Source organism: Dunckerocampus dactyliophorus, chromosome 9 (assembly GCF_027744805.1).
Source record: "Dunckerocampus dactyliophorus isolate RoL2022-P2 chromosome 9, RoL_Ddac_1.1, whole genome shotgun sequence".
Lineage (NCBI taxonomy): Eukaryota > Metazoa > Chordata > Actinopteri > Syngnathiformes > Syngnathidae > Dunckerocampus > Dunckerocampus dactyliophorus.
In genome coordinates, this window is record NC_072827.1 from 18,553,223 (window position 1) to 18,579,533 (window position 26,311).

The 26,311-nt window shown below is 42.2% G+C and overlaps 2 protein-coding genes across 6 annotated transcripts in view; both read left to right on the top strand.

The window, feature by feature from the left end:
- The first annotated feature begins 779 nt into the window (after nt 1–779).
- On the top strand, nt 780–17,164 carry cwc22 (CWC22 spliceosome associated protein homolog). The gene is made up of 20 exons (XM_054787976.1): nt 780–970; nt 1,221–1,265; nt 3,806–3,987; nt 6,836–7,221; nt 7,308–7,517; nt 7,587–7,715; nt 7,788–7,956; nt 8,136–8,189; nt 8,276–8,411; nt 10,301–10,507; nt 10,608–10,670; nt 10,755–10,856; nt 10,929–11,010; nt 12,322–12,382; nt 15,489–15,566; nt 15,673–15,825; nt 15,907–16,034; nt 16,261–16,362; nt 16,435–16,622; nt 16,694–17,164. Exons 2-20 carry the CDS (start codon nt 1,223–1,225, stop codon nt 17,092–17,094), a joined length of 2,874 nt encoding a protein of 957 aa, XP_054643951.1. The 5' UTR covers nt 780–970; nt 1,221–1,222; the 3' UTR covers nt 17,095–17,164.
- Nucleotides 17,165–18,990: 1,826 nt separating this feature from the next.
- Nucleotides 18,991–26,311, top strand: part of znf385b (zinc finger protein 385B) — a 17,114-nt gene continuing 9,793 nt past the window's right edge. For 2 of the 5 annotated variants that reach the window (XR_008572448.1, XM_054787249.1), the window contains exons 1-4: nt 19,138–25,387; nt 25,454–25,564; nt 25,637–25,780; nt 25,989–26,090. Coding sequence is in view for 4 of the 5 variants with exons in the window: in XM_054787249.1 (XP_054643224.1) it covers nt 25,348–25,387; nt 25,454–25,564; nt 25,637–25,780; nt 25,989–26,090 (397 nt within the window). In the remaining variant the exon portion in view is untranslated. Of the gene's footprint in view, nt 19,106–19,135; nt 25,388–25,453; nt 25,565–25,636; nt 25,781–25,988; nt 26,091–26,311 lie in introns of those variants that run through there. The other 3 variants (XM_054787245.1, XM_054787247.1, XM_054787246.1) reach the window with 3 other exon arrangements.

The following is a 26,311-nucleotide window of genomic DNA, read 5'->3' on the forward strand; positions in this document are numbered from 1 at the left end:
TGTGTCTATCAAATGTAATCATGCAGCTCTAACCATGAAAGATAAAGATATTATATACAATACTTAATCATGAAATATACATAGTAGTAAATGGGATAACAATTAGAGAGTGATCCGATAAAATTTTTTTTTTTTTTTTTTTTTTTTTTTTTTTTTTTCAAAAGAGCAGTTCCGTCATGACTTGACTAGTGATGTGTCGGTCGCGAACGAATCGGCCCTAAGAGCAGCCTTTTTCAAATGAACGGCAGGAGGCGGCTCGCCTCGTTGGGAGCCAATTGAGATCCGATTAGTTTTTTCCTCGTCGTTTTTTCTATTAAAGTGTGACGCGATAGAGGCGGGGTTAAACACAGCACAGGGAGTAGGAGTCTTTGAATGCCAATATTCAGTAAAGACACAACTTTTACCAAAATGCTGCTTTTTCTTTTGGTTTTGTACTTTTTAATTTGTCTTTTGTTGTGTGGTGTTTTGTTGTTGTGTTTTTCATTGTAAATGGTTAGAAATTTGCATGAGATTTGACCCTGTCCTTGTGAGATGGGTCTTGTATTTTATAATGTATTATTATATTTTTTGTAGCTGTTCATTGAGGAGTTAGATACAAAATATTTATAAAAATGTATTATGTATTTTTTTTTTTTACATTAGTAGATCCTTTTATACAATACACATAATTTGGCAAAAAAATGATGACAACAAAAACATCTGAGGAGCCACTTGGGCGCCAAAAGAATCGGTTTTCTAAAAAAAAGAGCCGGAATTTCAATCACTAAAGACAACTCATGACATCCGGAAGCTACCGCTGACCCGGAAGCTGATTGGCCGATTGTTAAACGAGACATTTTCCGCCTAAAGTGTGTGCGATTCGCCCGATAAAGAGAGGTGGAAACTAGGGGATTTTTGTGTGTAATTAATCAAGCAAGGGAAACGTGGAATACGAGAAGGGTGGAACTGTGTCTAAAACCAAAAGGAAAAGGTAAGCCGTTCTTAGCGAGAGGTCCTGTCGCTAACATGCTAGCTTGCTAACTTTGGCATAAGTCAACACACGGCCGTAAGCCTGAGACATCACCCAGAAAACGTGGCTTAAATCTGGTTAAATCTCTAAGCAGTGGATACATTGTACTGTATTAAATCTTAGTAATGCCGGTATACATGTCTATTAAATGGGCGTCTCACGTTGGTTTACGTTGATTCGTCATGTCTGTTGGTATGTGTGTTCATTTCAGACATGGACTCTCCAAGCAGAAGTCCAGCTCCGGAAGAACACAATGGTGAGTTGTACATACAAGCAGTAGATTGTTGTTATATATGTGACATCCTAAGGGTGCTTTCTTATTTGCCATTTATGGTCCAGCTAAAACGGACTCTCGTCAGTTTACTCTGCTAGTAAGGTTCATGGTTTTGGTCATGTGTGAACACAATACAGGACCAAAAGGACCAGATCATCTGTCGGTCGGGGGACTGCGACCGACAGATGCGTCCCGGTCCGAGTTAGGCAAGTACGCCGACCGCACCAACGTACCAAAACACGGGATATGATGTTACCAAATACGAGCGAAACTAGGGCCCTATGAAATCCGTTTTATTTTCTCCCAAATTCCGCTTTTTCCGTTTTTGTTTTTTTTTTTGTTTTTACCTTTTATACATATTTTACCACTATAGAGTATGTGCTTTTTATGTCAGTGAATAAAATGACAATTAATTAAATGCAAAAATCCTTAAATATTAAAGGGATAGTTCTGATTTTTTTTTACATGAAGTTGTATGACATCCCCATCAGCATTGTAGTCCATTAACAGTGACTTACTAACTAGACATACTAACAGGAATCAAGATTTAGTAATAAGTGTATTAGTGATTAGACATAGTATTGACATATAAGATAGATAGATGTTGGATAAAGGGTGAATACAGACAACGAACTCACACGAATGAAGAGTGATGAGTGTTGAAATGGTTAGATATCGCCTTTTGTACACGGTGGTTTAAGACTCTTCTTCCTTGCATTTTGCAAACATCAACTGATTGTATTGTTTCTTGAAATCATACCATCTTGGTTCCTTACTCAATCCGTTCCATAGTTTGATTCCACATACTGAAATGCTGTGGCTTTTTAGCGTTGTTCTCTCGTATAAGTGTTTTACGTTTAGGTTTTCCTTGGGATCATATTTCTCCTCTCTTGTTGAAAAGTATTGTTTGATATTTTGGTGTAGCAGGTTATTGTTTGCTGCATAATTTTAGCTGTTTGAAAATGTACTAGATTAGCATATTTTAATATTTGTGATTTTAGAAATAGAGGATTTGTATGTTCTCCATACACAGTATTATGGATTATCCTAACTGATCTTTTCTGCAGTAGATTTAGCAAAATTGCTTTTATAGTTAGTTCCCCATATCTGGACATAATAAGTTAGATATGGTAATACCAGAGAGCAACCAAGAGTATGAAGGGATTTTTGGCCAAGGACGAATTTTGCTTTATTTAGAATTCAGTATTTCTCGCCACCTTATGTTGTATATTTTTAATGTGATATTTCCGGCTCATTTTTTCATCTATTACGATCCCCAAAAATGTATTTTCGTTCACCATTTCAATGTCCACACCGTCAATTTGTATTTGCACATGTGTATCCTTTATGCGATTACCAAATAGCATTATTTTAGTTTTACTTAGGTTCAAGGATAATCTATTTTTATCAAACCATCTTTTTAGTATAGCCATTTAATCTGTGACTTTTTTAAAATTAACTCTTGTGTGCTTTCTCATGAACAAAAGGCAGTAGTATCGTCTGCGAATAATACTAACTTTAAGTCTTTCGTCACTTTACATATATCATTAATATACAAGTTAAAGAGTTTTGGTCCCAGTATTGACCCCTGGGGTACTCCGCATGTAACATTTAAACTTGCAGATGTGTATTCTCCGAGCTTCACATATTTCTGTTAGCTAGGTAGCTTTTGACCCAATTCAATCAACACTAACCCTCTGATTCCGCACCTTTCTAATTTTGTAATTACAATGTCGTGATTAATTGTATCACAAGCTTTTGTCAGATCCATAAATACTGCAGCTGCACACTTTCTGTGGTCTGTAGCGTTGGTCATTTCAAGTGCCATGGAGGTTGAAATGTTAGCTCTGTGTCCGCATTGGCTGTCCATGACTAAGTCTTTCTTATTGATAAATTTGTCCAACATGTTGTTAAATAGCGCCTCGATAATTGGAGAATTGTGGTAATAAGGAAACTGGTCGATAGTTTGTAAATTGATGTTGGGCTTCGTTTTTGAAAATTGGAACTACTTTAGCTACTACTTTAGTGGTTCTGCAATCACGTTGATAACCCTTTTTAAGAAGCGGATAAAAAGTTTGGCTTAACTTCATAAAAAAAAAAGAGCGGCTCAGCTCAGTGCAAAATTTTTAACATAATGATATCATGCAAAGGAGGGTGCACGATCAACATGAATAATGTTTGCACATTCATTATGTAGAAATAACACAGTACCTCATATTTGATGCGCTATGTCGGACTTTCTCCACAGCTGCCAGATTCAGGGAAGTCAATAAACGATTAACATCATTAAACGATTAGTGGAAAAGTTCAGACATTTCATCCAAAAAATAATTCTGGTTAGCACACTCATTTGAAAAATGCAAACTTTTATGACCCTGCCTTTTTAGAAGCGGGAATCGTCAGGAACCGGAGTCGGAACCGTAATCATTGAAATTGAAATGATGCCCTACCCTAGTCCTGACCAGAGTACCGGACTACATGTGTGAACGTACCCTAACACAGCTTTTCCTGTGTGTCCTCAGGAGAATCCGGTGAGGTGCCACAGCATTCTTCCTCTGTTCCCAGAAGTCCCAAAGAAGGAAAAGGAGGAGAAGCAAAAGTTGGTCCATCAGGCAGCGAAGCGTCCAGCGGCTCAGAGAGCAGCAGTGATGATGAACACAATGTGGCCATGAGGAAGATCAGGAGCAGCGTGGCTCAGATCAGAGTATGTAGAAGTCCATTTGTCATATAGTATACCCTATATGACCATTGTGGGATTTTTTTGGGCCAGTGCCAATACCTATATCGGGGTCTGAAAAAAGCCGATATCCGATATATCGGCTGATATCCGATATATCGGCTGATAACCGATATATTGGCCAATATATGAAATAAGAGCATTGATATACACAGGATATACAAGTATACTGTACATAACACAAATTTGTATAATACTCAAAATACGATTCAACACAAAGACAGAGAAGACTACTAAATTGAAATAAGGAACTTTAATGATAATAACACTGTCAACATCAGGACATGCCTCTTTGTGATTTATTTTTAGGTGTTGACACAAATTTGTAGTGTAAGCAAACATTAAAAAGTGGAAAAAAAAGTTGACTACAAACAAAATAAGAAATCTAAACATGCATTACGTGGCTGGACTTAATACAGAGAACTAAACTACATTTTATGTAACAATGTAGCTGTTTCAAAACGTGCAATATATAAAATTACAACTAAATACATGACTTGGAACATTTTCAAAATTATTTCAATGAAGACATCAACTTGTGAACGTATGAACCCCTGTAAATCCTGCATGGAAGTATGAAGTGAAGTGGGACGCTTTGTACTAATCTTATATTAATGATGGACATGGGAGTTAACAGTTGCATATATCTTTACTTAACTTTAAAACACTGTATAATAGTCTTATATTATATAATGCTGGACATGTGGACTAACAGTTGCATCTATCTTTGTTTATCTCACAGAAATGCAACTTACATGACGTTAAAGCACTGTAATACGCTCTCTAAAACTTGTGGGGGAAAAAACAAGAATGTTCTTCTTGATGGGCCCTGACCGCGTGGCACTTAAGTGTAGTGTTATATTGTTTTACAAAGTAACAGCTAGGCCTGTCACGATAATCAATAAATTGATTAATCGAACGATTAAAAAAAAAAAACAGGTCGATAATTATAACACTCTCGATAAATTGACATGTGCACGTATGCATGTGTGTTTCATCTGTTCGTCTCTCTGTGCCACACAGACAACAGGGTTCATTCTGCATCTGTCTGTGCTCATTGGTTTTATAGTGGAATGTACAGCGAGAGTGAGCCCTCATCTCATTCAGCTTCTTATGGAGTCGGGGCTACGAGTGAGTGGATTCAGAGGGTTTGCAGTTAGTCTCCTGAGACAGCACACGCTAACATGAATGAAGACATAGAAGCAATGTTTCCTGAGGCGAATGCCACAGCCGACAGCCCCATTGTGGGAATATTTTGGTTTTAAACAGAATGAACAAGGTGAGTGCATGAACACTGACGACCGACGCGGGCAGTTTTCTCAACTGGGGGGGGAAAAAAACTACCGATGAGGTGCCTCGGGCAGCGGAGCCTTCATCCTGATAGTCAACGCTTTCTGAGGCGTTTGGTCGGCAATGTAACTATAAAGAAAACAGTGCAAAATGGTGCGCTTGCTACATTGCAAAAGAAATGCAAACATTCAATATGGTTGTATGGCATAAATTTGAAACATACAGTATATACAGGCGACTTCTGTGTCAAGCGAATTGGGCTCACACTAGTTAGGACACTGATAAATTGTTACTCAGAGCGTGCTCTTCTGACTCTTCAACACGACCAAGTAATGTTGGAAAGGCGTTGGACTTCAGCAACAGTTTGGCACATAGTCCAACTTCATATTGGCCCATGTTCACAAAACAGTCCCGTTTGAAGTGCCGTTGACAGATGAGCGTATTTTTCTCTTGCTGGCCGGGAATCAGCAACTCTAACCACTTCTGCCTGATGCTTGCCTCTTTAGGCACGCCCGAACAAACATGTCCTGGGAGTCATTGCTCGACGTGCTAACACCGTGAACAGAGTGAAGCAGAGCGGGGGTGCTGGGCATGCCCATATAAGGAAGTCCGGGTTGCGTTGACGTCAGTGGAACTCTGTGTTAAAAAACACTGTAAAACACAGAATGAAGACCCATCCAAAACTGCTATCAGGGCTCACTTCCAAATATGCAAACCTCATTATCTGACACGTTGGCATCGTTTAACATGACAAAATACAACACTGTAACAACATTTAGAGTTCAGAAAAGAGGAAAAGCGTAATAGTGCCCCTTTAAAAAAATTATCTTAAAAAATTATTGATGATAATTTGTAGCACAATTATCGACTAGCAAAATTTGTTATTGTGACAGGCCTAGTCACAGCTCACCATGCTGTAAAAAATGCAGTTTGTTTCTCTCGTCGTGTTCTCTGCTGCAACCGAGTGAGTGAGACTGGAAGAGCTGCAACTCGCTGGGTGTTTGTGTGTGAGGGGGAGGGGCCAGGTACAGCAGCACGGAGAGACGGGAACGGAGCGACATAATCTCCGCGCAGCAATATATTGGTTACATATTCACCGATGTTGATTAATCTGCAGTATGTCATAATCGGCCCACCAATAAATCGGTTGGGCTCTATTGACAACCTGTGTACTGTATGTCACCCAACTTCTCATGTCCTGGTCCACCTGGGTCAGTTTATGTCGACATGTGTTGTAATGTCAATTTCATCATTATTGCTAAGCAGCGTAAAACAACAGCAAAATAACTATGGTCTTTTTGCACATCAATAAATTGTGCACACAGTGCACAAAGCACTTGTGCTGTATCAGTGTATCAACACACATTCGCGCTCCGCACAAGCTTGTATTTGCCCCAATTGTAGCTAAAGGAGCGATCACATTACAGTCTGCTGAATGCTATACACTGTGCCCAGGACTGTATTTGACCATAGAGTGTTTCATATCGATAAAAACACATTTTGAAAGGTGACTGCTTGCTTGCAGAGATCCAAATCCAGGTCCAGGTCCAAGTCCAAGGAACAAGATCTGCCAGAAGCTGGAGAGCTGAACAAATCCAGCTCCGTTGAGAGGGACAGGTCCAAATCAAGATCAAGGGAGCAAGAAAGATCGAGGTCCAAAAGCCAAGACAGGTCTAGGTCTAAGGGAAGAGGCAGGTCTAGAGGCAGAGACAGATCAAGATCAAAGGGACGAGACAGATCCAGGTCAAGGGGACGAGACAGATCCAGGTCAAGGGGACGAGACAGATCAAGGTCAAGGGGACGAGACAGATCAAGATCCAGAGAGCGGGACAGGTCAAGGGGACGAGACAGGTCCAGGTCTAGAGAGCATGATCGAGACCGGCCACATTACGACAGAGGACGCTACACACGGTAAGATCCATTGTGTCCTCAACTGACTAAATAAATCAAAGGTCCTGCAGGTGAAAAGTGATTTTCACTATGTCCACTCTACTCAGGGATCGCTACATGGGTCGCCATGACGATGGAGATCAGCGCTCAGACAACCACAGGAGTCGCAACCGTGGCCCCTCCTCGGCAGCGGCCGACGAGCCTCCAGTCAAGAAGAAGAAGGAGGAACTGGACCCCATCCTCACCAGGACCGGCGGGGCTTATATCCCGCCCGCCAAGCTACGCATGATGCAGCAGCAGATCACAGACAAGAGCAGGTTCGACCTTGTGTTCTTAAAGTGACCATTTAGTGAATTGATGTGGCTGATGTTTTGCCCCCTGTGCAGCCTGGCTTATCAGAGGATGAGCTGGGAGGCTCTGAAGAAATCCATCAATGGTCTGATCAACAAAGTCAATGTGTCCAACATCGTCAATATCATACAGGAAATCCTGCAGGAGAACATTGTCAGGGGGAGGTGAGGTGGAGGACACAAACACGCATACACGTGTTGTTTAACGTGCTGACCTGTTGGACGTGCCCTCTGCAGGGGTCTGCTGGCTCGCTCTGTGCTGCAGGCTCAGGCGGCTTCGCCCATCTTCACTCACGTGTATGCTGCCGTCGTGGCCATCATCAACTCCAAGTTCCCTCAGATTGGAGAGCTTATTCTCAAACGCCTCATCTTGACCTTCAGGAGGAGCTACCGCCGCAACATCAAGGTATGCGAACGTGACACTAAGTTAGCCTGAAGTAGCACGATGATGCAACAACACTGGCTTGTAAAGAGGATAGCATTTCTTGATGCTCAAAAGCCTATTACAGCTCAAACCAGCAGGGAGCCACACCAAGAATCCTTCTGAATGCCAGTCATGCAGTTATCAAAATGTCTCTTTTCCAGCAACAATGTCTTACGTCGTCCAAGTTTGTGGCTCACCTCATCAACCAGAACGTGGTACGTATTTCTGCGGCTGCCTAACTGATCGCTTGGTGGCGCCTCTCGCATGAAGCTTGGTGCTCATTTTTCCGTGTTGTCCTCAGGCCCACGAGGTCCTGTGTCTAGAGATGCTGACTCTGCTGCTGGAGCGGCCCACCGACGACAGCGTGGAGGTGGTGATCGCTTTCCTCAAGGAGTGCGGCCTCAAGCTGACCGAGGTCTCCCCCCGAGGGATAAACGGTGCACAGCAGCAACTTTTTCTGGATACTTAAAACGCGGCCAAGTTTCTCCAACTAATCCGATTCAAACCATTCCAACATCAAAATGTTCCACTCATTGGGGACAGGATCGCTATCTCTTGACACATTCCCACATTTTTCCCAATTCCACATTCCAATTGAAAATGAATAGACAATTTTTACAAGTTTCTCAACAGATAGACTCCTGATCAAAATCTTAAGACCAGTTAAAAAATTGCTAGAATTTGCATTTTGCACATTTGGATCTTAATGAGGTTTTAAGTAGAGCTACAATATACAAAAACAAGAAGGGGGAGTGAGACAAAAAACATTTGGAACTGTAATTTAAACAAAAAAAACTGAAATAGGTTGTTTATCACCTGATCAACAGTTTAAGAACACAGGCTAATGTTCATTTTCTGTCAGGCATTCACAGTGTCATGCCCCCCTGATGGCTAAGCTAAGAAGCTTTCTCTTTTTGAACGTGGTCGGATTGTCGAGCTGCATAAGCAAGGCCTCTCGCAGCGTGCCATTGCTGCTGACGTTGGGCGCAGTAAGACAGTCATTCTACATTTTTTTAAAGATCCTGAGCATTATGGAACAAAAAAGTCAAGTGGACCCAAAAAAAAAAATCACACCTGCGCTGAGCCGGAGGATCTGATTGGCTGTCCATCAAGACACAGGGCAGTCTTCCACCCAAGTTAAGGCCCTTACTGGTGCCAACTGCAGAACAATAACCATCAGATGGCATCTGCGGGAAAAGGGTTTAAAAAACAATAAAGGAATTCAAAGACCTCGTCTCCTTCAACGCAACAAAACTGCCCATTTAGACTTTGCCAGGGAGCATCAAACATGGGACATTGAAACGTGGAAACAAGTTTTATTCTCTGATGAGAAAAAATGTAACCTTGACGGTCCAGATGGCTTCCAACGTTACTGGCATGACAAGGAGATCCCACCTGAGATGTTTTCTACCCGGCACAGTGGAGGGGGGGTCCATCATGCTCTGGGGTGCTTTTTCATTCAGTGGAACACCAGAGCGTCAGGTCGTGCAGGGTCGTCAAACAATATCTGCTTACGTGCAGATATTGCAGCGGGAATCCCTCATGACTGAGGGCCCTCGTCTGTGTGGTAACAGCTGGGTTTTTCAACAGGACAACGCTTCAGTTCACAATGCTCGCTTGACCAAGGACTTCTTCAGGGAGAATAACGTCACTCTTTTGGACCATCCTGCACGTTCCCCTCATTTAAATCCCATAGAGAACATTTGGGGATGGATGGCAAGGGAAGTTTATGGCCATCAGTTTCAGACAGTTGATGCCCTTCGTGAAGCCATCTTCCCCACTTGGAGCAATGTTCCCACTAGCCTCCTGGAAACACTCGCATCAAGCATGCCCAAAGCAATTTTTGAAACGATTAACAAGAAAGGTGGAGCTACTTATTACTGAGTCCTACTGAGAACATTTTTTGTTCTGGTTTGGAGTTTTTTCTTTTTTTTGGAGCGATGGTCTTAAACTTTTGATCAGCTGATAAACAATCTATTTCAGTTTAATTGTCGTCTTCAATAAATTACTTTTTCAAAATGCTTTTTGTCTCACTCCCTCTTCTTATTTTTGAATATTGTAGCTCGACTTAAAACCTCATTAAGATCCAAATGTGCAAAATGGAAATTCTATCAATTTTACTCATTTCTCAAAGCGTGCAGAATCAAAACATTGAGCTCATTTAGGACATACAGATTAACAATAACAATTTTCCGCATTCCAAAAAAATCCCACTTTTTCCATAATTCCCCAGAAAAAAAATTCTCACTTTTCTTGTAATTCCACATTTCACCGAACATTTCTACACAAATTGCCTTCTCTAGTTAATAACATGTTTGTTTTTCAGCCATTTTTGAGCGTCTCCGCAACGTCCTCCACGAGTCCGCCATTGACAAGCGGGTCCAATACATGATTGAGGTGATGTTCGCCATCAGGAAGGACGGCTTTAAAGACCACCCCGTCATCCCGGAGGGTTTGGACCTAGTGGACGAGGATGACCAGTTCACACACATGCTGCCGTTGGACGATGACTACAACACAGAAGACATCCTCAGTGAGTCAACAAGCGAGCAGTTGCATCCTGCTGCGCTAAATGCACACACTGTGCTCATCATCCTGTGTGTGTGTGTGTGCGCGTGCTTGTGTGCATACAGATGTTTTCAAGCTTGACCCAAACTTCCTGGAAAATGAGGAGAAGTACAAAACGCTGAAGAGAGGTGAGAATACTTCGCAGACATCACCGTCCAATCAGCCGTGACTTCCCTTTACCCTTGACCCAATCAGCCTTGTGCTCCTGGCAGACATCTTGGACGAAGGCAGCAGTGATTCTGGCGAGGAAGGAGACGGCAGCGAGGATGACGACGACGACGATGATGACGACGATGAGAAGCAGGAGGGTGAAGGTGAAACTGGTGTTTCTGGTTCTGTCAGTTTATAAAACATCAGTGGCGTCATATTTCTTTGTGTGTACTCAGATGAGAAGGTGACCATCTTTGATCAGACTGAGGTCAACCTGGTTGCCTTTAGGAGGACCATCTACCTGGTCATCCAGTCCAGGTGACCACCTTCATGCACAATCATCATTGTACACAGCCAATGAAGTGCTGAGCCTAGCATTTAAAGATAATGTATGTGCTATTATTACATGTAGCATCTACATGTTTATAATTGGCTGACACGTGGTCCTCACAGGATGCATCACGTCCTCCATTGGATGTCCGCATGGACCAAAACATGTCTCAAAAATATAGTACACATACTAAACATAGCAAGTCGTGTGTGTCCTAGTTAGTTTGGCTTCTTTGAAGACAACATCACAGTTTTGGACAGGACCATCAAACAGTGAGACAGATTGAGTGTTGCTTTCTGTTATTTCTGCCAAGCAGAACACACAATCAGACACATGCTGTGTCTCAAATGGGATACTTCCGTCAGTACACTTCAATAAACATACCGAGTGCACAACTTTTGATATTGTAGCACTGTCCCAAACCCATGACTGTTGTCATGCACATACCAGAAGCGGCGATTGTAACATTGACCTGCTTATCATCTGTTCAATACTTTACACTGCAATGGGTTGCTCCTCAGCCGCCATTATTTCAAGTTAGTCCCTGCAAGCGAAACAACAAAAACAGCAATGGTGGGCTACAGAGCTGTGCTTGTGCTGCAGTTGGCCTTATTAGCATGATAGCAACACAAATCTTGCAATCCTCCATGAAGTCATCATGGAACAAAGACTTACACACGTCCGATTCATGGTTTTATTTTTGTGTAGTGGAAAACAACTGACTTATGCACATGCATTCTTTCTTCTTCTACAGTTTGTGTGTCACAGGGTTCGGTGTCTGTTTACAGCGCCACATATAGGTGTGCCTTTATGTATACATCGTTTTCACGCTGTGATCCGACCTGAAAATGTTCCCGTGTGGATGTGACTCTTCACTGATCCAACACTGTGTGGACGCAATTTTTATTTTTTATTTATTTATTTATTTCAACCTGCCAAAAAAAAAGAAAAACAGGAGCTTTCCTGTGTGGACAGGGCATAAGTGTAAGTACAGGAGAGAGCCAATTGAGACACAGCTATTAACATGCACACGCACGCACACACACTGAGAGACACTTCCACTCTTGATTAGGTAGACAATCTGACAAGATCCCATACAAAAATTCTGCCTTGACAAAGCACTGCTCACTTGACACTGTCAGAGAGGTATTAATTTAACAATATGTTTATTAAACTGCTTGTGGAAACAAAAATACAGTAAGCTTCACCTACCTTCAGTTAGACCTTCAGGGCTGCTAGAAGGAAAGAAGCTGGAAAAATGTCTGATTTCTTACATCTTTCTTTCCCCACTTGTTTAGTTTGGACTTTGAGGAATGTGCTCACAAGCTAATCAAGATGGACTTCCCTGACAGTCAGACGGTGAGTGTGCACACACAAGCGCACAACTGAGACCTTGTCAGGTTAACTTTCGTCATCCCAGTGACTGAGTCACTCCACACACGCGCATGCACATACGCACAGACTTTAAAGGTGTATGATTTATTTTCCAGTCCAGAATGTTTTCATGTTGATTAATCACAACATTGTTGATAAAATGTTAACTTCACTTCAAACCTTAATCAGTGCAGAACTGTCACTTAGGGATTTTGTGTGTGTGTGTGTGTGTTTTCATGGACAAGGTGTCTGAAGTCTGGACATATACTATATACATACATTTAGGCTTGTCACGATAATCGCTAAATTGATTAATTGAACGATTTAAAAAAAAAAAAAAAGTCTAATTATGACGCCCTCGATAAATAGACGTGCATGTATGCATGTCTGCTCGTCTATCTGTGACACACAGGCAGGATTGCGAGAGGGTTCACTCTGCATGTGTACAGTTATTGCGCATTGGTGTTATAGTGGTATGAACGGAGAGAGTGGGCTCCTATGTCATTCAGCCTCTTTGTGGAGGCGGGGCTACTAGCTACTCTATGCTCGCTACTACCTATGGCATATGGCTATGGCTACTACCCTAGCTGCAGTTAGCTCCGTGAGCCAGCATACACTAACATGAATTACAGCACAAAAGCGAATGCCACAGTGTGGGAAGATTTCGGTCTTAAACAGAATGAACGGTGAGTGCATGAATACAAACGACCGACAGTTTTCTCAACTGGGAAAAAAAAAAAAAACACAGATGGAGGTGCTCGGGCAGCTGAGCCTTTGTCCTGACAGTCAACGCTGACTGAGGCGTTGGGTCGGCAAATATAAACAAAACAGTTCAAAATGGTGTGTGCCCACAGAGTAGACAGTGTCGCTGGCTACATTGCTAAAGCATACATACAGGCAGCTTCTGTGTCAAGCTAATGTGGCTCACACAAGGTACACAGGCGTACACAATACTTGAGTACAATCTAGTGGTTCAAATGTGAATGACACCTCTCATGACCACAATGAATGAATGGAAAACATAGTCTACAAAATGTTGCGATAATACTGAATATCGATGATAATTTGTAGCACAATTATCAACCAAAATTTGTAATTGTGACAGGCCTACATACATTATACAAAAAAGTTAACTTAATGCATAAAGAAAACACATATATACGTATATTAGTTTTTAAAATAATAAGTACAAAATAGGAGTATTTCTATGTATTATGTGGTACTTTTATGTTTTATTACAAATAATAATTGTTATAATAATAAACTGTATTAACATTAATACATTGAATAAAAAAATAAAATATTGATGTCCATTATATTTTATTTATTTAACAATATTTTCAAAATTAGTTTTGTTTTTTTTAAATTCAGGGTTCCTATGCAAGTATGGAATTTTATTTTATAAATTTCCTCGTCTGGAAAAGTTTGGAAAATGGAAATTGAAGTATGGAAAAATGTTCATGTTACCACTTTTCTGTATTCTAAAAGATAAAATTATGAATAACTAAAAAAAAGACATGGAAGACATCTGTTTTCCTAAGGCCCTTGCTAGGGCCGCTAAGATGTTTGTGTGAGAGCATACAGTAGGCGACACAACCCGGAAAACATTTGGGAACATTGTGGAGTTGAATGGCCAGCCCTCTGCTCTTATCCTCTTCCAACCCTTTTTATGAGCTACGTCACCGATAAGGGAATTTCTGCCAAGTAAGATTCCTTATTATTAAATCAAATATTTTTCTAGTTAGAGCATAGAAAACCTGTTTACAACCTTTTAAATATGCTTTTTAACATTATTAGAGCCCTCCAGACATGTATAACACTCCTATAGTCACCTTTATACTCGTATTACCCAATTTGGTAGATTAATCAGAGAACATAAGCCATTATGACATAAATAAGACTCGTGTGTTGCAATAAATGTGTGGAAGACAGGACGTGACGGATATTGGACACTGGGTGGATTAGTGAACAGTGTAGAATACTACATAGCATCAACTAATTACAAATATATATATATATTTTAGTTCACATGGCCGTTTATATGCTTGAAAATGCTTAATTTAGTTCTAAAATGTGCTTGAATATGCATGGTTTGACTAATAGGCTGTATTCAACCAGGAAGCAACATGATTTGTTCTTTTTGTAAAACTGTGACATAGTGAAGCCGTGATATTCAAACAGCCATCTGGAAAGGGAGCGACTATATATTTAAAGACAAAACTCGTCTCAGCTTTGTGTAAATTGTCATTTATTATTAGTTATTGGTATTACGATTTAAGCTTTTTCTCATTACACTGCACTTTTTTTGCACTTTTTACCATTTTGCTGTTGTTTTTTTCATTATTATTTAAAATTTTTTATTTACATTAACGTAACTCAGGCCAATACAAAACAAGCCACGGGCCACGGGCCCCAGGCCGCAAACGGGCCGAGGGCCACACGGTGGACACCCCTGCTCCAGACAGACCAAACCAACATGAGTCAAACACAAACAGTTAATGGTTTGGTCTGCAACATATCAGAAAAGAGGCAAAAATGTCGATCACTGCTTTCCAAAGTCAAAGCTGCCATGTGTGAATGTCTTTCTTTGCTTAAAACACAAAGATAACAAGTCTGCTTTCATGGATGACTAAGGAAATTAAAAGATATTCACATTTGAGAGGCTGAAACCACAGGATATTTACATTTATAAATAAAATAACGATTAAACGAATACCAAAATAGTTGTCAATTAATTGGATAAATATTAATCTATGAATCATCGATTAATAGTTGCAGTTCTAATCGATAAACATCTATTTACTGAGTCTGGAAAAAGTATGGAATTTTTAAATGTCAAAGCCGTAGGAACCCTGATAATTGTATAATATGTGCATTTTTGCCTACATGTGCATATAAATGTGTGTGCGCACGCGTCCACCTGCAAAGCGGGCTGTGACTAATGCTGTCGGCTTCTAGAAGCCTGAGAGGTACAGCAACTCATCAGAACATCAGAACAACACAAAGCTTTGTGACAAAAACACGGACACTTGGTTCACATGTTCTTGTTAACAGAGTCTAAGTATTCCATTAACTGTGTGTGTGGGTACAGAAGGAGCTTTGCAACATGATACTGGACTGCTGCGCTCAACAGAGGACCTATGAAAAGTTCTTTGGCCTGCTGGCAGGGGTGAGACATGCATACGTTATCATTAAAGAAATCACCTTTTATATGTTGACAAACAAAGCCTGCAATGACTATTTGTGTACGTGCATGCGTGTGTGTGTTTGCGCAGAGGTTCTGCCTGCTGAAGAAGGAGTACATGGAGAGCTTTGAGTCCATCTTTGCGGAGCAGTATGAAACCATTCACAGACTGGAGACCAACAAGCTGAGGAATGTGGCTCGACTCTTTGCTCACCTCTTCTACACTGACTCTATTCCCTGGAGTGTAAGCGCACGCACACACACACACACACACACGCATCACCATCTCCTTCACAAGTCACATGACCCGATGCCTATCCTGCAGGTGTTGGAGTGTATCAAGGTCAGCGAGGAGACCACCACGTCATCAAGCAGGATCTTTGTCAAGATTCTTTTCCAGGAGCTATGTGCCTACATGGGCCTTCCCAGACTCAATCAGCGTCTCAAAGATATGTACGTACACACACACACACACACACACACACACACACACGAAGGGCTGGTTTACTCAGCGGCAGTAATATAAAACATAAAAACATTGGAGTGTCACTCACTCATCAGGTGCAGCCACCAGGGGGCAGTAAATCTCCATTATGTCCAGCTAATGGACATTGAGGGAACCAAAGACTGCTAAGGTTTAAATAATAATGATGACAATTTTACTCTGTGTGTCTTTCAGGACTCTGCAGTCATTCTTTGAAGGTCTTTTTCCTCGTGATAATCCCAGGAACACTCGCTTTGCTATCAACTTCTTCACGTCCATTGGTCTGGGTGGACTGACGTAAGACACACACGTTGAAGGTCTGCCCCCAGTTAGGTCATACACAGGTGATGTGTGTGTTGTGCCCTTCAGGGACGAGTTGAGGGAACATCTGAAGAACGCCCCAAAGATGATCATGACCCAGAACCAGGAAGTGGAATCCTCTGACTCCTCTTCCTCAGGCTCATCTTCATCATCCTCTGACTCCTCCTCCTCAGAGTCCTCCAGCGAATCGGACTCTTCAGACTCGTCGTCCAGCAGCAGCAGCAGCAGCAGCTCAGGTGCGTGGATGTTTAACAAACTCATCTTCATCAGTGTGATGTTGCCATTGATGTCTTTGTGACCTTCTCAGACTCAGACTCCAAACACAAGAAGAAGAGGAGGAAAGGACAAAGCGAAAGGAAGACTGAGAAGGTAAAGAGGAGGAAGAAGAAGAGTTCTGACCAGCGCCAGCCGCCCGTAAACCACAAAGACCACGACAGGCAGGACAGGAAGGGCCGTACACGTGATAATGACGAGGAACGCACACGAGAGAGCCATCACCACCACCGCAGCAACAGCAGCAGCAGGCGAGACGACAGGAGGAGGGAAAACCAGGAGGACGAAAGGGCCAGGCGGAAAAAGGACCACGAGGGCCGGAAGAGAGACGAGGTGGGGGAGAAAAGGGGGAGGGAGGAGGACAGGAGCAGGAGGGATGGGCAAAAGAATAAGGAGAACAGAGACGGGAACAGAGAGGACAGGAGAAGGAGATGAAGACTGGCGAGTGTTTCTAATGCTCATTTTTATCTGAGAAAACAAACATTAAAGTTGTCATTTTTCAATGCTTTGTTTCTCCTTTGTCTCTTTGTTTTGTTTTTTATGCTTGCTTTTTTTTAAGAGACCCAGCAGCCATCTTGTCCCCAGTGGACTCTGACGTGTGCCTGCTGTTTAGTCCTGCAACACAGTGACCTGAATGGCAGCATGCAAACAGACAGGTTGGACCTCTTGGAACGAGACTGAAGCTTTCATCCATGTATACAGTAAACTGTTTCCATGATAACCACGTGTGTGTGTGTATGTGTGTGTACAAGGCACGCATGAATGCATTGTGACATCATGACAGCAAAGGTGTGCTCAGGCTTGGTGGTTGTGCGCAATCATGTGACAGGATGTGAACCTCTGCTACTTCCTGTCACCGTCCATATTTCTGTCAATGAAACGCTGTTTCAATTGGCGCGCTTTCGTGTTTACACTTCGATGCGTATACTGTGTACTTAGTTCCTGAGAGTGCAAATTTTGACAGTGTTGTACTGTCCCAAATCCATGACTTTCAATACACACTTATCAGAAATGATGACTGCAATACTGTATTTGTCTGCTTTCTCTTTGTCTTCTCTCCTTTTTGTGAATTGCAACGACTGGAGTTAGTCCCTCCCCTTCCGCTACGTAGCCAAGATGACGATTGAGGGTGTTAAATGTCCACTGCACATTCACCATTTTGAGTGCATCATCTGGGTACTGACCGTGCCCTTCATCTTGCTGTACAGTACTTCTCATTGTAAAGCACTTGTGCACTCAAAATGCTAATTGTTAATTTGTAAGTGTGTGAATTGAAACCGCTTGTGTAAGGAAATGTCTTATTTGGACACAAATGCCAAACTCTGGGCTTAACAGAACCACAAAGACAACATCCTACGTGAACAATAATAAGCAGTCTTGTACTGTATAACGTATCCAAAAGCCATACTTTTAAAAGTTAAAGGAAAGATGCTTTCCAAGAAAATTATTTTGTGAATGTGAAGGTTTCTTCTTTTTTGGATTGATTGGTGTGTGGCAATCATAGTACAGTACTGTATTTGTTGCATTTCTTGCAGTCAATGGCGGCCGAAACAAGTAAAAAAAAAAAAAAATTCTTTTGAAAATAGGCCTAGGGTAAAAACATTAAAAAGCAACAGTAGAGTATACTTACACACAAAACAACACTGATAACATGCATTTGTATACGGACTCAGCTCTTAATGAATGGATGAATGAATGAGGGGTCGGTCTTCAGTACTTAGTTGGCACTCAATCTTGCTTGGTGGAGTTTAGGGTGGAAGAAACCCGTGTACGCACTCCAAAATTTTGTAGAAAGGCCTCCCAGAAGAGTGGAATCAGATATAGCTGCAAAGGCTCCTCTTTTCATTCCTGGGGCTGTCCCAATAATTTTGTCTTTTAAAAGTAGCCATGAGACATGGTTTGTGATGTTCCCTCTGTGTGGAATGTATCATCATGGTGACGAGTCCGCGCTGAAAGAGTCACATTAGCTAAGCAGGTTAGCACACATGTGCGCATTGAGCACAAAGTACAAAGTTAACGAGGAGACGTCCGAGAGCTGATTGGCTGGACCACAAGTGAGGAGGGGCTCTTGTGTGTGTTGTGGGAGACCACCAGGTGGGAGACACGAGGACAATTTTTGTCTTCATTTGACCTTTGTCTTGTGACACCTGATGATGGCAGATGCAGGTGAGTTGACCGTCAAGACGAGCGCTCCTGCGTGTGTTTATAGTATTTTGCGGGCGTGTGAGTGCAGTGTGTGTGTGTGTGTGTGTGTGTGTGTGTGTGAGTGTGATTGTGGGCGCGCGAAGAGACCCGCGCATGCGCAGTGCCTGGCTCAGCGCGGTCATTTGCGCTTCTTGTGTGTTAGTCAGGTAGCGTGACTTTATCTCTCACGCACACGCACGCTGGACTTGACTGCTTATTGATAATCGACGTGCTCGTGAGCGGGACCAATCATCCTCATCTGGTAAGTCACCTTTGTTCCTCATCATCATCACTTTGCTTTGACAAGAAACTTACAACAATATATATATATATATATATATATATATATATATATAGTAAAGAGAAAGCACATTTATTTAAACCTAAAATCACTTTTAGACCGTCTACAATGTGGACGTTCTCATGTCGTGGTTTATTGATTACGTACACGTCACTGTCTTCACAAATACACACTAATAAATAATAATTTAAGAACAATCTTTAGAAGGACTCTGTTATCTTCTTCATGCTGCTGTGTAGCTCCCCTAACAGTTTACTTACTAACCTGCTAGTAGTCGTGCATACTAGCATGTCAGATGCATGCTAGTGATAAAACATAACTTGTGGTAATTAATATAGCAATGAATGCTAGTGTTTTGTAAATCATGTGTTATTTATAGCGCACACTTAAAGAGCAATAATAAGAAGGAAAGTTATATGAACGACAAAAGTATCAAAGCATGTACTATGTTTTTCACATGACATAGTCGAGCTAATTTTTAACTGCTAATAACTCGTATCAGTCAATCGTAACAAAACTGCACAGGCGTTAAAACGATGGTAAGTGATAGTAATGACGTGTGTGTGTGAATTGTAAATGTCGACAAAGTGTTTAATTTCAATGTATGCTTCATTAAGTCATTATCTTCTTCTTCTCCTCGTAAATCAATGTGACCTATTTATGCAACATGACAGCATTACACCCTCTATGTGTGTGTGAGTGTGTGCCAGGACTCCAGCAGTGTGCAGATTGAGAAGCAGCATGTTGTTACATCACTTTGCAACCTGCGCACACACACAAAGCACAGTGTGTAATTTGCATTGAAACATTTACTAATAGAGTCGAATTTTGCAGCTTCACTCTATTACGTTTTTGAAATAATATATTAATAAATCATGCAGTTTCGTGGTTGAATAAGGCCTAATATTAGTTAAAAAAAAGGCATATTGAAGCAAATTTGACATTTTTTTCCCCAAATTAAGCATTTTCAAGCATAAATTGGCGAAATGAAGTAAAACACATATATAAGGCATTCAGAAGATGCATTCAAAGATGCTCTGAATGATGAGTAGTATTCTACGGTGGTCACTAAGTGTCAGTAGTGTTACTGTAATGTCCGGTGAGACATTCAAGCACCAAACCTGATTGCAGGTTTGAATTATCTCACAACAAGCACAATAATCCCTCATGAAAACACAGGCTACTGTTGCAGCCGTAATCCACGCCAAGTACTGAACTCCGGACCCCTGATGTCACTTCCTGTCCACATGCCACTAAGCTTCCCTGAGGAACACATTTAACGAGTGTGCGTGTTATTTATGTCTTAAATGGCTTATTTACTCTCTTTATGACTACTATATTGGGTAATATGAATTTAAAGGTGACTATAGGGGTGTTAGTTCATGTGTAGAGGGCTCCAATGTTATAAAACATATTTACAAGGTCATAAACGGGTTTTCTATGCTCTAACTATGAAACTATTCTATTTATAAAGAAGGAAACTCACTTATCACGGCCGGTCTGCGACCAGTTAACCGTGACAAACGAGGGATTACTTTAGTACTTGCATGTCCTTCTTACACATTCATGTCTTATGTGGCTTATATTATTTAAGCACACATGGTTAGCGCCTTTACAAGCATTCCCATGAAGACAGATGTTCACAAGCAATGTGCATGCTCGCATGCACTTCAGGAGGCATTCAAAGTGTTTAATGAGGAACACTTTATTACTTGCCCATTACTGTTGTCTTCACCGTGTAGTGTAGTGTAGTGTAGTGTTGTGTGTGTGCATGCGTGCACCGCAGCAAAGCGCTAACAGCTAGCCACCTCATTACACCAATTCTGTCTGCTGTGATTTATGGAGCTACAGTACCTGTGTGTGTGTGTGTGTGTGTGTGTGTGTGTGTACAATTGTGCACCTGCCTGGCATGTTATTGCAGGAAATATTTTAATTAATGTTGTGTCAAGTGACCCCTGGCCAACAAGGAAACGATGTTAATCAAATGTGATTGGATAAATTTTTTTAATTGAAAGCTCAACACGCTTTTAGAAGTGTGTGTGTGTGTGTGTGTGCGTGTGTGTATGTGTGTCTCTGAGGTGTTTTTCACTGAAAGTCAGTGAAGATCACTCTGATGTGGTTCAAGGTCACAATGTAGGCCAATCAGTCGTTCTTCATTAGTCATGTGATCCTCCAACATGATGTCAGAATGACTATTTGGCTGAATTTGAACAACAGTCTGTCCCAGGGTCAAACTGTGGCCATCATCACAGCGTTATTAAGTGTACTGGCCATGTTTTAAGTCACATTTCAACATTCTTAAGCATATTTGTCCCGTAAATATAACTCAACCTCCTGTAAGGCGTTTAGTGCCTTGGAGGAGGTAACAGCGGGACCAATGCAGCTTCCTGCTGTCAAGCATCACCTTTCTTCTTCTTCACTCACTGAGTGCCGATGAATCTTTGATGACTCAGCACTTTGTCAAGGAAGTGATGTCATTGCCCCCGTCTCACCTTTCTGGACAGCGAGTCACGTGGCCCACACTTACCTGATACCCCTTCAAACCTTCTAGTCCACATTTAGACGTGAGTTGTGTACCTGAAATGGAATACTTCCGTCGGTACACAATGTCTCCCATACATGCAGTAACTGTGGAGAATAGATTTGATGCTATTCGTTCGCCCTCGCTCATAAACACATTGTACACATTATAATGGGATCCGTCTAATCGACTGCAGCGTGTCCTTCCAACTCCATACTGGTCTTACTGGACACTTTTGGAGACGCCCGCCCACCCCCTTTTGGGTACTGACAGTGCACTGTATTTGGCCGAACACCTCAGCGTGAACGCACTCATATGCACTCAAGTGTAAGTATGGTGCTGCGCCAATAGCAATGGACTCGCTTTGCATCGGACGCCATCTTGGCAAAAGCACCTCATAGCTCGCAGCTGTGACGAGTCAAAGGGCAGATGTGTTCACATCTGGCGGGGGTGAAGGGGCGGGGCCGTGGGAGGAGTCACAGGAGTGTCAGTGCTGCTTTAGAGGCAAACTAATCTCTTTGAATGCGCACACACGCACTTTAATGTGCGGATTATAATCTCAATCCCACAATCCTCTTCTCCCTCAACCAACCATAGTGTGTGTGTGCGTGTGTGCATGTGTGTGTGTAATGACACTACATGTCAACTGTGATGCTTACTGAGACAACATGGTCATGTGACTGTCCACCTCACACTCGTCACATATAACTGCAAACGTAACCGGCTTTTACTTTGAATTTAACTTGAGGTAACACAATACAACTACGACACATTGTCAAGTTAAAATTTCAAAAGTTTATGCTATTTACATTGCTCACCCTGCTTCACTTCTTTTTACACTTGTGTGACACTTAACTATGTTTAAAACGTGACTTAAAACATAGTCTGTACACGTAACAAAGCTTTTATGATGGCCACAGCTTGACCCCGGAACAGACTATTTCTATGTACTGTACATGATTTCCTGTGGGTAAAATCCACACCTTTGCACCAAAATGTGGCGTAATGTTCCTTTGGTCCATGGCTCACTTGTCTTTTTTTGCATTACAGTACATCACATAGTCGTTTGCATCCTCTAGGTCAGGGGTCATGGAAAACAATAAAATAATATATAGAAATCCCATAGCTGTTGCTTAGTTTATGTTGTTTTTTTTTCATTGTGCTTTGGTGGGCGGGGGACCCTTCTCACTTTGTTCTACGGTCCCTGAACACACCTTATTCCATAGATAAGACTTGGACTGTATTTTTTCTGTTCGTCTTTCACCTCATATTTGTTCCCAAAGGCTGATGCTGTGTGGGAATGCACAAAGTTAAGATTTGATGACGTTATCGAGTGCAAATTTGTCAACGACGTTATCTTCTCTCTGAAAACAAACTCCAGGCTTGTACTGACACTGAATGGTTTGTATTCATTTTGTGCTTATAAGTTGATGTTGTGGATGTCTTAGTTTTATACACAATACATAAGAAATAAATAAATAGCATTATATCACTATAATGTACAAACACCCACCCCCCCACCCACCAAGGTCCACCGGTGGTTTGTGGGAACTTGAGCCAGCCCGTTGGTCCACTGCTCTAGGTAACAAAAACCAAGGACAAAAAAAAAGACTCCTTGGTGGAGGCAACGAGAAAAGCAGGGACAAGTGTCCAGCTAGATGTTAAGTCAATCCTTTGTGTGTCTTCTTGAGTGTGCACGTGAACGTGTGTGACGTGTGTTGCCGGAAGGTAAAATACAACCACTCACGGACGTCTTTTCACATCTCCATTTGTCTCTTTTGTGTGTCTTTGCCCGCTCAGCGTGTGTGTGTGAGTGGGTGAGACTAACATTAGAGCCTCTCCCACTCCCCACTCCCACCAGTGGCCTACTGAAAAAGATGAAGTTCAGTGGTTCTGGTGGAACAATGCAGCTTAAAAAGTGCTCCAGAATTAGGGTTGGGCATCTTTTGAATTTGAACGATTCCGGTTCTGATTCCGATTCCTCATTTCGATTCAGTTTCCTAACGATTCTCGATTCCGATTCAAGTCAGAGGTACGGTCATGAAAGTTTGCAGGGTTTAAACGAGGGCGCTAACCAAAAATGTCTGATTGTCGCCATGATTTTTAAAAATTCTGTGAACTTTTCATGAATGACTTTACTATTAATTTCTCACAGGACTATTTTCAAACAGTGTATAAATATCAAACCACTGAACTTGAACATGTCACAAGTGGGAGTCGCCACTTGTAAAAAGGGGCGGAACCCAACGCAAGGAGTCAGACCAAAAATGGAAACAAAAGGTATTTAATAACATAAAGTGTCCCGAGCGGGAAAAGTACAACACAAGGGAAAGTCACAAAACAAAGTAGAAAACACAAAACACTGCCAGCAGAAGGCTGACAGGAATAACTAGAATGCAACTAAGAAATACTGCAGGCAAACCTGAGCTGGAACAATAACTAGTGTAACAGGAAATAGTACTGAGCAGAGGGACAAGGGTGAGCCAGAAAGCGGGGAACAGGTAAGGAGCCGGACGAAGCGGAACAGGTAGCAAGGAGTACAATCTGGCACTGGTCCTGAGTTGCTGCTGAGTATAAAAAGGTAGTCTGATGAGATTGCCTGCAGGTGTGTGCTGGGGACTCCACCCACACCGGCTGAAGCTGCACAGAAAGCATACAAACAGCAGGCGGCAGCAGAGCGACAAACACCATCGTAACAGAACATGCCACACGGTGGCCTAGTGGTTAGCATGTTGGCCACATCGGGAAGACCTGGGTTCGAATCTCCGTTGGGCATTTCTGTGTGGAGTTTGCATGTTCTCCCCGTGCGTGCGTGAGTTTTCTCCGGGTACTCCGGTTTCCTCCCACATTCCAAAAACATGCATGTTAGGTTTATTGGTGACTCTAAATTGTCCATAGGTGTGAATGTGTCTCGATGTCTCGATGTGCTCTGCGATTGGCTGGCGACCAGTTCAGGGTGTACCCCGCCTGTCGCCCAAAGTCAGCTGGCATAGAATAAGCGGCATAGAAAATGGATGGACAAACTTGAACATAACTGTTTTGAAGTCTCTTTTGTTTATGTGTTGGAGAGTGTCTTACGTATGATGCAGAATAGACCATGTTTCTGAGTTCCTACTAACCTGCGTGCAGAATGTCAAACAAGAATGGAGTAACACTTAACGTGTGGTTTGGAACTTCCTGGCTAAAGCTAGTGTTACCGTCAGTTTGTTTGTCTGTGGAAAAAGTACAGTCTTACGTTAGCTGGATATTTGAGTGGGCCACTGTATTCGCAGTTTAAAGTATAATTTGTTTGCTACTTCAGTGTTGGCATAAGATCGACGTCATTTATTGTTTTACTTACCTGTCTGGCTGGAAGAAGTCCGGCATAGCGTGGCAAAAACAGGGCAGTCTACACCGAGAATCCGGAGGTGTTTAATCATGTTAGTGGTGCACCCTCCTTTGCATGATACGATGGCGTTGCAAATGTTGCACTACGCCGACCGTGCATTTTTCTTGCAGAATTTCAACCAAACATGCAAGCGCCGTCGAACTGTGTCCGTGATTGAAATGGATGAACGCAAACGCTTTCTGATGCTTCTTCTTCGTTGGTGTTCGGCGGCTTCTTCTTCATGGGTGTTATGAGGCCATTTTTTCCAGTCGGCGGGCTGGTCAATCACCAAAAGTCGGCATCAAAAATTTTCAAATGAATGATTCTGGGAGAATTGGAATATTAGTAAAAAGAGGTCAGTTCAGTTCATGTGACCACGCACATGCATGCTGTGTCTCAATTCATGAGTCCTCTTCCTCAGAGATGAAGACTCTCAGACCCTCCCACTTCCTGGAGGGCGGGCCGACCCTCAATCTCGCAGGTGCATGCCCACAGCGGATGGATGCACCTGCTGTCAGCATCAGCGTGTCAGGTGAGCAGCGTCCACCATCTATTCCTACTTAATTGTTTTGTGTGTGACCCCGACCTCCTTGTGTTCTCTCAGCTGCTAGCTCCACCTACTCACTGTGCACCGTGTGCAACTTGCAACTTACCTCAGCGGCCCAGGCTCAGCTGCACTACAATGCACGCTCGCACCTGCGCCGTGTACGACAGATGAAGGTCGGCCAGGCGGGGGCACAGGTGGCAGGTACGCCCCGAAAACCCCCAAAACTAATATTAGCTGCATGATCATGTTAGCAGCCTTAGAAATGTTAACATCATTAGCATGTTAGCAGCATTACCAGCATTAGTTAGCGGGCTAGCAGCGATAGCATTAGCATTAGCAATGTCAGCAGTAGTAGCAGCATTAGTGTAGTATGCCATGTGACAATGATTCACCTGATGTTGTCTTCCAGCAGGGGGCCAGTCTAAGCTCCTCCTCCAGGCATCAGGTCGTCGCTGTCAATCGGCACAAGTCCAAGCGTCAGAGCATAGTGCCCCCCTGTGTTCAACTAGAGGTAGGACAACAATTTGCAAGAGGATGATCGGGACAGGCACGGGCGTATTAAGCCATTGCGGCCCTCCACATCCCTGTACTGCACTGACAAGTTGTATGTTAGTTATTTGTCAGCTTAAGTTGCTACCCTCTAAAAAATAATACATTGCCTCAACAAAAAAAATTAACATGATTTGCTTTCAATATTCTTCAAAAATTATGTTCAACGGACAACCTAATTGA